Source organism: Rhopalosiphum padi, chromosome 1, assembly GCF_020882245.1.
Source record: "Rhopalosiphum padi isolate XX-2018 chromosome 1, ASM2088224v1, whole genome shotgun sequence".
Taxonomy (NCBI): domain Eukaryota; kingdom Metazoa; phylum Arthropoda; class Insecta; order Hemiptera; family Aphididae; genus Rhopalosiphum; species Rhopalosiphum padi.
Window position 1 is genome coordinate 91,602,702 of NC_083597.1, and position 13,056 is coordinate 91,615,757.

General features: G+C 24.5%; 1 protein-coding gene across 2 annotated transcripts; it reads left to right on the plus strand.

Moving 5' to 3' along the window:
- Positions 1–410: 410 nt before the first annotated feature.
- LOC132932196 (heterogeneous nuclear ribonucleoprotein 27C-like) lies at positions 411–12,812 on the plus strand. 2 transcript variants are annotated; one of them, XM_060998451.1, is made up of 11 exons: positions 411–687; positions 3,038–3,078; positions 3,230–3,396; positions 3,471–3,657; positions 5,229–5,311; positions 6,736–6,834; positions 7,113–7,377; positions 7,448–7,561; positions 7,653–7,741; positions 9,927–10,008; positions 11,853–12,812. In XM_060998451.1, exons 1-11 carry the CDS (start codon positions 650–652, stop codon positions 11,984–11,986), a joined length of 1,299 nt encoding a protein of 432 aa, XP_060854434.1. In that variant the 5' UTR covers positions 411–649; the 3' UTR covers positions 11,987–12,812. The 2 variants fall into 2 exon arrangements, with proteins under 2 accessions (XP_060854434.1, XP_060854433.1); XM_060998450.1 differs by having other exon boundaries at positions 413–687; positions 7,623–7,741.
- The last annotated feature ends 244 nt before the right edge of the window (positions 12,813–13,056 follow it).

A 13,056-nucleotide genomic window follows, 5' to 3' on the forward strand; every position in this document is an offset into this window, starting at 1 on the left:
CTTAACGTCTATTAGTCGGTGCGCGTCTACATGAAGCCGCCGGTAGAGCGTGTTGCACGGACCGCTACGTTGCCATTTCACTGGTGACGCGCGGGTTTATCACGTTTATCTGACGACCGGCACGGACGTGTTAAATTTCCCGGCACGTTGTATGACATACGATAAAATTTAAATAATATATCAAATTGCGATATTATTACAATACCAAATTCATCGGAATTTTGTCGATTAAATATCATTCCCGGATACGGATTCTCGTTCTTTGTACGGCCGATTGCCGGTTCTGGCGGACATTTTTCGACATTAAATTTCAACCGGCGCCGGGTCTGCCCAAAGACATTGGATAAACGATCAATCGGTTGACGGGAGTGCGACAACGCCGCGTATCGTGAAATGCCGAAATTTTAGGAGAGAGAAAAAATGCGGACGCCATTTTGCGTCGGACGTGTCGTGTTTTTGTGTCTATTCGATATGCTAAATGTCCGACAACCGGACAATTATTAGACCTTAGTGTTTCGTTAAAAATTTTGTACATTTCATATATTATTGCACGTCTTTGACAACCGTTTGTTTACTTTTTATAGTTTTTTTTTTATACTCATTTGATTTTATATTTTTATATATACAGTATAATATAGAACGCTACAAGATGAGAGGCAAATCTGATTTAGAGGAAGACGAACAAGGGTAAGTTTAATGGGCTAGCGTTGTCTTCCACTTGCCTGCTATAGTTATAATCGTTTAATCTGAGTATTGTCCGTTTAACGATTTACCGCCCACGCAATAATTCCACCCGTACTGCTTTTATGAGCATTTTGATTTCGTCGTACCGGCACTATTATATATGGGCGCCGCCTCTTAAATTTAAAAACGCGTTTTCTCGTAATTTCTCATTTTTTCAGCGGAAACAGGTGTTACTTCTTTTGACTATTTACATACTTACTTACAATTTGCAATCCTAAGATACTCGCCTAAGGATTTGTTCATCAGAGTTTTTAATTTTTCTATTTTTCGTTTTTATGTAAAACCAGTCTAATACTTATGTTGGGTTATATAAACATTAAATGAATCATCAATAGTGAACTAAGATTCCTTAAACATAATTACTATTAGTATTCTAGATACATTAGGCAATAATATTTCTTCATTATACGCTTCCTCGAATTGTTAACGTAACAACCCTATTGAACTATAGGTATATTGTTTAAAGGTTAATCTGTTTTTATGTTATTTTATATTGCATATTTTTTTTAAAAGATTTTTGGGAATATTATTTAAATGTTATATTATAGAATATTAAAAGCTTATATCACTAATTTTCATAATTAAATATTTATCAATGTAACTTAAGTATAACAATTTTATCTTAACTGGAGTTTATCAAATGATAAATTGATGTTTTATTTATTTTATGTAGGTACCTTTCCAATTTTTTCTTGAAATAGTCAATTTGAATTATCTAGCAATTACTGATGCTCTGCTTGAAATTAATAATAGTATGAATGTACAAATTATTTTAAAAGACTACACATTGCTGTTTTTAACTGTTCGTGGGACATAAGGTTCTTCTATTTTTATAAAAACAAAGATATAATAAACATCCATTTATTAAAATATAATTTCCTAATATTGATATAGATAAAATATAAATATGGCTATTATGACGGAATCAATTAAATAACCTAGTGCTCATTTACAATGATTTACTTGTCTTAAAATATACAATTTTATTAGAATTTAATTTCATATAGTTCTGTAAAAAAGGGTTAAACAATTTTTTTTTATTAGTTTTGTATAAGTTAAGCTAAGCAGTATTTGGCCCTTTTCGTGTATAATAATGATGGATCTAGCATTGAGAAGTTAAATCAAAGTCCTGAATTAATATTAGGTATCCAGTATATTTCCTTTTATATACTAATTTAACCTAATTTAAAATGTTTTATTGTCATGTGTTCGCCACGGCTATTTATATATATTTTTTTTAATTCTTGTATTACATTTTTTAAGTTTTTTATACATGCTAATCTATACTTTAAATAAAGATATTAACCTAAGTTAACTTAGTATTAAAATAGAATACTAATAAAAATGTTATAACCAAATTACCTTGATATTACACACTTTTTACAAAAAATATAAGTGTGGTGTTAAATACATTCAGTAAACAAAAAAAAGTTATTATCTTTAGTTATAAGAGAAATAATAAATTTAAAGTATTGAATATGGATCACTTATTTAATTATGTTACTTAATTGGATTCTCACTATCCTTATTATAAATATCTTGATTTATGCCTGTATAATATAATTTGCTTATATAACAAGTACTTGGAGACTGGGAATACCATAACTTTATACCTTTTTCATATTTTTCAATTCCGCTTGTAGAACTTGACTATGATCCATCAATTTCTATGACTTGATTTTTAACTCTTGTACATAGCATACACAATATATATATATCTTTTAAATAAGAACCCCCATTATAATATCATTCTGGATTGATGAATCTTTTCAAATCTTTTTCATGGTTGTTCATCTTTGATCTAAAATTGCTTAAATTATAGCTATTAAAACATAGTTGTCAAAAGCAAAATATTTTATAATTTATTAATTAAAATAGAATAAATTTCAGCTATCTAACAAATTTTTTAAAGGGGGTTCTCATTTAACTAAGAAATCTATGTTGCATATATGTGGGAAAATAAGTACAAATCTATAAATCTGAATCAATAATGGGCCAGTAGTCAAGTATCATTGGCTGAGTTTATGATTGATGTTTCCGAAATATACAATTAAGAAGTAAAATGCTTAAAGTATTTAGTAAATTCTATAAGTTGTTATACTTATGTTCTAAAATTTAAAAAAAAAATGTACTTCTATTAAATACAAATTATATATAAACATGTAATAATAAATAGATTATTAATTATAAATTAATATTAGCCAATAATTTATACATTTAATTACTAGATATTGATTTATTTGTATGTTTATAACTTTAACATAATATATTTATTTATTTGATATGATTGCAGAAAATTGTTTGTGGGTGGACTCAGCTGGGAAACTCAACAAGGTACAAACATATATATATTTGTTATATACAAAACAAACTAAAAATTTAAACTTTAAATTATACATTTACTTTTAAGTATTGATGAATTTAAAAATGTTTAGGACCCATCTTTGGAAAAATATGTATTTAATTTGTTTTTATACTTCTTTAGAAAGTCTTCAAAGATACTTTAACCGATATGGTGAAGTGATTGATTGCGTTGTTATGAAAAATAGTGAAAGTGGACGGTCAAGAGGTTTTGGCTTTGTCACATTTGCTGATCCAAATAATGTAAATGTAGTACTACAAAATGGTCCGCATGTTTTGGATGGTCGCACTGTAAGTGATAATATTGTTATTAATTTTAATATTTATTTATTCAAAAGATTTTTTAACTGAAATTATTTTTACAGATTGACCCAAAACCATGCAATCCTAGAACTTTGCAAAAACCAAAGAGAAGTTCAAGTTATCCTAAGGTTTTTTTGGGTGGTTTGCCTTCTAATGTTACGGAAACTGATTTAAGAACTTTTTTTTCACGATATGGAAAAGTTATGGAAGTTGTAATCATGTATGATCAAGAAAAGAAAAAATCAAGAGGTAATATTGAACATTTTTTCTTTTTTATGTTAAGGTTTAAAACATTTTCTTTAGGTTTCTAAACAAACATAAAAAAATTTAATAATAATTTCAATAGTTAAATATATTTAGTATTCCTACTATATAATTATTTCATTCATAAGTTATCTTGTAATATAATTATAATATGGTTTATTCTCATAATAGATTTCAAAATAGATTTAGGTAAATTGTTTTTAGAATTTAAGTTTAAATTAAACATTATTGAAACTTAAGATTTCTAGTAGAAACTTTATTAAAAAAAAAGTGTTATATACTTACTAATTTAGGTATCTTATTAAGTAATATTTAACATTTCTGAATTTTTATTTTAATATACTAAGGTTTGGTTTGTTTTATGGAATTAATTATCTTAACTTAGAACTAAGTATTTAACTGTATTACAATTAAATATATATGTGTATAAATATTTATTTTATACTTTTCAACAAGCTATTTCAGTAAATCAACATTTAGATCACATAGTTTACATATGTAGTTACTATAGACCTAAGTTAACTACAGAATGGTTTGTCTACATTGGTATTTTATACAATGCATTTTCAATAGTATTACTTATTGAAATAACTTAATTTTATCAATTTGTTTTTGTTTTAAAAATAAAATGTACAAGTTCTCTTTTATTATTATATTAAATGTTAAAAATGTGATAACTTTTATGTTTGTTTATATACCTATTTATGTAACCTTTAAATAGTATTATTATAACACTGCTACTAATTTAAAATTTTGGTTATTTTCTACTTTATGATATTTTGTTAACTTATCTGTACTTAGTTAATCCATTTTTAATAATAATTTAATTTAAGGATTTATTCATACACTTCAATTTCAGTCTTGTTAATTATAATATATACGTATATTATAAGGTATTTTATGATATTGCTATTTTCCATGAATTTGATGTAGATAAACATACAATTTTAAATTTAATATAAATAAAGATTAAGAGTAATTTATTTATTAATTATTATACCCTAAGTACTATTTAATTTACATAGAATTCGAGCATTTTAAATATAATATATTAGTGTTACTTACTAATCTATAAAATATTTAATTTATTTGACTATTGTAATATAGCATATTTTAATTCAAACAAATCGGTATTGTATTGTTAATTTTTATGTCTCAAAAAAATTGACCAATAATATTACAATCATAACTTGCTTAATAATTGAAATATCAATTAAAGCCACTAAAGTGTCCTTAATATTCTTACTATTAATTTGTCTTATAGGCCAATTTATCGTTATAATGAAATTAATAGCATAAAATAGATTCAGCTAATCTCAAATTTTAATATGGTGTATGTTTGTAAGACTATGCATGCTTCCTGTTAATCAGTTTTTTTATTTTAAATTTATTACTCTGTAATTTATGTCTATAGCATCTATTGTTATTACAGTAAAGTTTGATAATTACTTTTAATTTCAGTATATATGTATTGTAGAAATTACTAAATTATAGCTTATTAGCAGTGTCAATGTGGTGTTGAATTTTCACCATTACATAACCAATGGTGTTTTTAGGGTTTGGATTTTTGTCGTTTGAAGATGATGATGCTGTTGATAGATGTGTAGCTGAGCATTTTGTCAACCTTAGTGGCAAACAGGTATTATTATTTTAGTAAATAAAATCCAATACCTAATTGTGTAAAGTTTAGTAACTTTGAATATTAAAAATATGTTGAATTCCAAACAGTTATAGGTGATAATTTTTTGTTTTGATATGAGTTTATGCTTTCGAGTTTTAATAGAAACTACTAGATAATTTTAAATTCAAAGTTACTTGTTTTACCTCGGCTTATCATTATTTTAATAGTTTTCTTTTGATATACAATTGTTTCAATTTATATATAATAATCATGATGAAATTAATTTAATTTAATTGTGTTAGATCCTTTCACTACTTCTACTGTACTATTATTTTATCTTTTCAACAATTGTTTAACAATCACAAGAAAACAATTTTTTATTTTTAAATTTAATCCGTTAAATCTAAGTCCAAAATATTGAACAGTGATAACATAAAATATGCTATTAAATATAATTATTTTAAATGTTATTTTTAACTTATAAGTTATTTATAATAGACATTCACAAATTGAAAATTATCAAAATTTGATCATTCGTGTTTTTATTTTTAAGGCTACTTAACTATTTTTTTTATTTATCAAAAATATAACAAATTCCATTATGCCTAAACAACATTGTAGTCAAGGTTAAATTAAGAGTTTATCGTTATAATAGGAAATTAATTTATCTGTATATCCTATCAAATTTGAAAAGATAAATATTATTAAGATGGTGTTAAATTTTAATTTAAAATAAGAAGTTATTCTGGTAAAATAGCATTAGAAAACTATATGTTCCACTTCCTCTTGAATTACATTCTACTAGCAGTTAAGTAATCTATTTTATAATAAATATGTATATTACCTACAACTTGAATAAGGATTTATAAAAATAAACCTCTTCTCTTTTGATTTTCATGTTTCAGTTTTTTTTTCCTTTCTGAAAGTTAATTGCTATAATTTTAAAACTGTAGCTATGAAAAAGTTAACAAATTACTAAACTTGAACTAATTTTTTACAGAATGTTATTATTTTTTTTGATTTTTAATTTATTGAATGCATTTATACAATAATAACCTAAAGTAGAGATATCTTTATTCTACTAAATAATTATTCTTTGTGTGAAATCATAAATTAAGCAGAATTAAACTATCATATTTTAATAATTATTATGTATTATTCCCTTAAGGATATTTGTAATTTTATAATATGTAATCATATTTTTTAAGAGATAAGTTTAAGTTAAAATTTAATTATATATATATACATAATCAGTGATATGGTATAAAAAATAACTATAGAATTAATCAATTTTATACCTATTATAGTATTAATTATATTTATTTTCAATTATTGCTAAGTATAAATTAATATGCTTTTATAATCTGTGTTAATATCTATCAACAATTATTTATTAAAGTCAAAATAATATAATATTCATATTTAATATTGGTCTGTTTCAGGTTGAAATTAAAAAAGCTGAACCAAGAGATTCAAATAAAATGAACGATGTTGGAGCCAATCAATGGGGCATGAATCAAAATAATCATTTAGCAATGGGTGTAAGTTGAATAAATTAATAATTATATTTAAAAAATATGTAAATAATATAATCTATTACTGGCTTTTCAGTGGCCATACTATTTTAAAAGTCAATTCTATACTAATATTTTCCTAAAATTGTGTTATTTGACTAATTTTGTTTATTATATATATACTCAAAAGATTCTTAAATAAAAATCAAACTTAGTTTTTTAATGACTTAAATTTCTATAGAATCAGTATGTTTCCACAAAAAGTTAAATTATTTTTAGTAATTATTAATAAGTTATGTTTTTAGGGAATGGGCATGGGTGGCCCAGGTGGACAAATGGGAGGTCCCATGGGTGGAATGGGGCCTATGGGTCCAGGAAATATGATGCAAGGCTATCAAGGAGGATGGAGTTCTACTCCTCAATCTCAGTACCCTGGTTATGGCACTCCATCTGGTCCAGGTGGATTCCAAGGATGGGGAGCTCCACCTGGACCGCAAGGTCAAGGAATGGCTCCTCCAACTTGGGGTTCAAACTATGCTCCACCTCAACAACCTGGATACGGTTCATATGGTAATACTATATATTAATACTTAATGTTAAACTTATTTTCTATATTTTTATTGTATAATAATAATAATAGCACCTCAAGCACCTCCACAATCAAGTTACGGAAATAATTGGAATTGGAATATACCTCAAAACGGACCTGCCGCAGCTACTGGACCTCCTGGACAAACTGGCCCAGGACCTCAAAGTAAGCTATTATTACATTTTCTAAATCATTTATTTTTATAATTTAATTCTTACATAATCAGATGATATGTATTCTCGTTCTGCTGGAGCAGCACCAGCCACTGGACCTACTCCGCCTGGAACTGCCCCACAGAAAGCTGGTGATTATGCTGGCTATGGAAACTACACTGGCTATCAACAGGTATGATTTATAAAGATATTTTAGTTCCTTAATTCATTTAAAATGTATTATGTAATTATTATTATTTTTTTTTTTAAATAGAATTATTTTAATACTTAATATAGAGGGCAATGTAAATTGTATGGTTTTAAATCATTTATGCATTTAAGATTAAAATATAATGAACCCAACATATGACGTTTAATTATTAAAAAATAACTTGAATTTCTTGAAACTTTTTTAAATTTAAAATTCTAAATGTTTTTTAACCTAATAATTTATATAAACTAATGTACAAGATAAATTTAAAATTTTCGTATAATTATTAAATTGTTTCTTGCTAAGTATTAGTTGCAGAATATATTTATAATCATTTAAAACTATATTGCTATATTAGATAGTTTTTAAGCTGTCTCTTCATAGTGATTTGAATATATATCTATAACGCCTTGGTAAATGTTAGTTATATACCCCGGCCAGCGAGAGAACGCTACTCTTTGGCGCATCTAAATGGATGAGCTGTGCAGTTTCATGCCCTAATTTCTCCCAGTCTACTACCTATTCGCGGCAGCTGCCAACGTTTTAGGTAGATTTAGTGGTGGGAATGCACGAATGTTGGTTGCCGCCCTGTAACATTCTTTCGCTGGCCAAAGTATAATTTACATTTTTTTTTCTAAAATTGAATTATTGAGTGATGAGTTTAAAACTATTGTATAATAATGAAATCATATTTTATTTGCTTAATAGTAAAATTTTATAGTGTTAAATAAATACATTTATTTTTGTAATAAAAGTAATTGACAATTGAAGTACTTAAAATTAAATTAAACTGTGATTTCATGTTACATCAATATTATTATTATTACTTATGTTTTTAAGTTATTATGGATAATAGTTCATCTTAGTATATTCCTCCACTATTATAATCATATTTATTAAATTTAAGATATATTAATATTGTGACATATTATAATAGAGGCAATTTAAAAATTAAAATAGGGTAGATGGTTCAAAAAACATAGCAAAAATTGTTTTTTTTAATAGTTACTACATTCAATAACAAGAATATTTCTTAATTATAAAAATTCAATTTGTGGTTGTTCATATTGTTGTTGAAATAACTATAAATTAAGTTTTTGTAATTAAATAACTAATTACTAAATGATCTTAATAATATGTACTAGTGTATTATGTTAGTACTATTGATTGATAAAATATAATTTTTAATACTTTACTTATATTATTTTTCATTATTTATAATATTTATTTTTATGATATGCATTGTTTATGAATAATTACGATTTTTATCTAAAGTATTTTTGATATTTTTAAAGATACTCATTCAACATAATTTATTTTAAGATAACTTATATCAAATTAATATTTTTCTTTATATTGTTTAATTTTACTTTACTACTAAGTATTTTTATTTTCTCCATAGTTATGAATTAATTATATTTATTGGACATTTTTGAGATTTCATTTGAAAAATTTTCTTCCTTGACATAAATAACATAACGATTTTAATATTTTAAATTCTTATTATTTATAATAATTATAATAAAACATAATTGTTATTATTTATGACATAATAAATTATAAATATAATTTTTATTTAAAACTTTTGTGTTGAGTTTTGTTACAAAATGTAAGTTAAATGAAATTTATTGACTTATTAAATTTAAAGATTTATATCCTCGGCCCTTAATCAATGAAAAATTGTTATAAAAATAAAGGCCGTACAATTTGCACTTGTTCTAATTAAATTATGAATTTTAGCTTATACTGCCTTTTAAAATGATGCTTGTGCCAGATGTTATTAGATTAAAATTAAGTTATATTTTACAGCTTGATTATTCTAAAACCTAAAAATATTTATTATTTTTCCTATTGATATGTACTTATTTAATATCTAATAAAATTTATATTTTGTGTAAAGAAATATACATTTTACATCTCTAAGGAATCATTATTTTTAAAGGCAGATAGATAATAATGAATTGAATTTAAAGTTGTTATCATTTTGTTTATTATTATTATTATTCTAATTATTAATTATTTTTTTTTTTTTTTTTTTCATTATTAGTAATACATGATAACGGTAGTTAGTCGTAGTAATAATAGTAGATGTAGTGATAGCATTAATAATAGATACATAGTTTTACATTTTGTTATGGGATAATATTGGAGTAAATTATATTTTTAGGATTCGACCAGCTATGGTGCAGGCCAAACTTATAGAGGGGCGGACGGCACAGCCGCTGGCCTCGGGTCTGGCGGTGGGTATGGTAAGCCATTTGACTTTAAAGAATGGCCCACTTCATGACTGATTGAATTCAATTAACACTTCTCTCAATATTCACTGGTTTGGGTAACACAATTATTATAATAACGAAACAATTAAAAATAATATAACTTATAAAAAAGAAAAGTTTAGGAATATTATAGTATCGATTAATATTTGTAATTCTTACGTATATAATAGAATTATATATTAAATATCTATATTAATACAATCTATTTATAATTACTACATAATACTATTTAACTTATACTCGAATAACAAATGGAACTTAGCATAATAATTATTATTTCCCTAGATTCTAATGGTTTTTTTTTTTTATTATTATTATATATTTAATTTAGCCTGTTTTTTTTTCTTTTAGACATATGACAATTGTTATCATAGTTTGTTTATTTTTTCTTTGGTCTTAAGTAAAAAAAAAGTAACGGCACCATGTTTTTTTAAGGTGAAACCAAAAGTGAGACTAGGCAGTACATCTAAAATATTTCGAATATAATTATTTTATAACTTAGTGTGAAGGGAATCGGGTTAAGGAATATAAATAATATTAACAAAATTCGGGTAAATTTCAAGCTCTTAGGTTTATAAAATTACTTTTAAAAATCACATTGTAATAGATAGCTAAAGAACCACTGGACTGATTAATTGGTAAAAAAATTTTAATGTACATACAGGCTTAAGGAAGATTCTCGAATCGTTTAAAAAATAAGTGTTGTTTTCATTTTTAAGTAGAAGTTGAATTATTTAATGAATAAGTCAAGGTTACTTTAAATATCTTGTCCCGACTATTTGTCATTTTTTTTTTTTTAATATATATATATATTTATATATTATATATAACAGAAGCTCGTCCTAGTAAGTTACTGGTTTTTTTTATAAAGTCACTATTTTTAAAATTTAATAATAAACTTAAGATTACACAATTAGTGGATAAAACTTAAAAGTAATATTATCTGTATTTACTTATAGGATGACATTTTCTTAGTAATAATAATTTTTATTTTTTGAGAACATTATTCTCAAAAAATGATTTTTACCAAAACTATATTTTTAAAGAATTAACGACTTAAATGTGATGAGTTATAAGCATATTTTTTGTACAAAATAAGTCTAGGTTTACAGTTGTTATGGTCTTAAATAAGAATTTGTTTTAATTATTGAATTTTTTTTTATCAAGACATTTTATATATTCGACGGATAGGACACGATTGAGAACTTTTTTAACCTGTGACAAAAGCTATGAAATATTTATATAGATATTTATTTATATATTTCTCGTTTTATTTATTATTTATGAATGTTTAATTATTTTGTGAAAAAACAAATTTGAGCTTTATTATTAATACTTTAGCCTGTAACAATTTTTATTTTGAGAAAAAATCCTATTATTTATTGTCAGTTAGTGTTTTTTCAATGATGTAGAAGGTCGCTTTTGGCGTGATTTAAAACAAAATAATAATATAATAATAATAATAATAATTGTTTAAATATTAAAAAAAACAATACAAACAAATTGAGTGTCCATTATTAATTAATTCCCCTCCTAATTTTTTGGGCGACATTGCGAGTTGTAAGTAAATGTGTTTTCCCATACTTATTTACTTAAACTGGAAATATTAATAATTTTCTATTGTCTCCATCAATCTTAAGAAAATAATGTCATTCAGTTATGAAAGTCGGCCATTTTTTTTATATATATATTATACATAATTTTTCTTACTTGCAGTGTTGCCTATTCTTTTCTATCTATTTAATGTTCTATTTTTTCAAAAGAAAAAATTGAAATGGAAAATTAGGTTTTTAAATTGTCAACTTTCTATAATTTAGTGGCCCCAGTAGTGACGCCAGTCGTTTCCGCCGGAGTACCGGCGGCGACGTACAATAACGCCCCAGGACCAACCAGAGCGAATAATTATAATTCAAACCAAGCACAACCATACCATCCTTACAGGCGCAACTGAACGTATTATTATTTGACTGGATCATCACTGGTGACATTTGATCACTTATGCTCCTCGTACTATTTCTAATCATTCTTATTCTTATTAATAATAAACTACTATTATAAGCTATAAAATACACATTGTGATTGTGTTTATTTGTAAGAAAGAAGCTGATTACTGCATTAAATCAACAATCAAGTATTGTTACCTATATGTTGATTATTATGTAATCATTATAAATAGAGAATACCTTGTCATTTTAATTTTTTTTTAATGAATTTTATCGTGATTATGTCCAAGCTACTGTATATAAATTTGATTTTTTGTTAAAACCTATAAATAGGTTATTTAATAGGCAAAGAAATAAATATAAATAAAAGTTACTCAATAATAACCTAATTAATTTATTTAGTGTATATTAAAATTTAATTCTTTGAAATCACAATATTGTCAATTTATTTATTTTTATTGTAAATAATAGTTTCACTTAAAGTAGGTATTCCCCCTAAACTAAAAGTGAATTAATAATTATAATTCTCTATTAATTGATTTATAATCATTAAATCAGTTATTGCCATTTATTTTATATTTATATCGTCTGTTGCGTGAATTTAATTTACTGGTAAGTATTTTTAAATGTATTTAAATAAATTTAAGTTTTAGATACTGAGTGCAACTAGAAAGTTCTTAGTTGTAATTTTTTTTTTTTTTTTTGTTAGCCACAACCCTCTATGGATTAGTATAAGTGCTCCAAAAATTGCATGTTTTTGATTTGATTTAACTGAATATTGTATATGAAATAAAAATTCCATTACAATAAATATACATAAAAATGAAATGCCAAGTTTCTATTATTTGTTTATTTTTTAATTATCATATAAACTTAAAACTTAGCTAGCTGTACTAACTAATTGTCAGTCTTGTAAAGAATACTTTTATTTTGTATTTGAATAATTTTCAAAAAATATATTTAGAGTACATTTTGGAATACTTGATAAATTATTCAAATATTTTGAAAATATTGCTATTTAAAAATATTGTTTCTGCTTAAAATTAGTATAACCGTTGATTATACTAGTATTTATAAT

Bases quoted from the DNA above. Each gene is read 5' to 3' on its own strand.
- LOC132932196 (XM_060998450.1), top strand. From the start codon at position 650: ATGAGAGGCAAATCTGATTTAGAGGAAGACGAACAAGG. The intron at 7,562-7,622 runs GTAAGCTATTAT...TTACATAATCAG, and splicing joins AACTGGCCCAGGACCTCAAA to ATGATATGTATTCTCGTTCT. The intron at 7,742-9,926 runs GTATGATTTATA...TTATATTTTTAG, and splicing joins ACTACACTGGCTATCAACAG to GATTCGACCAGCTATGGTGC.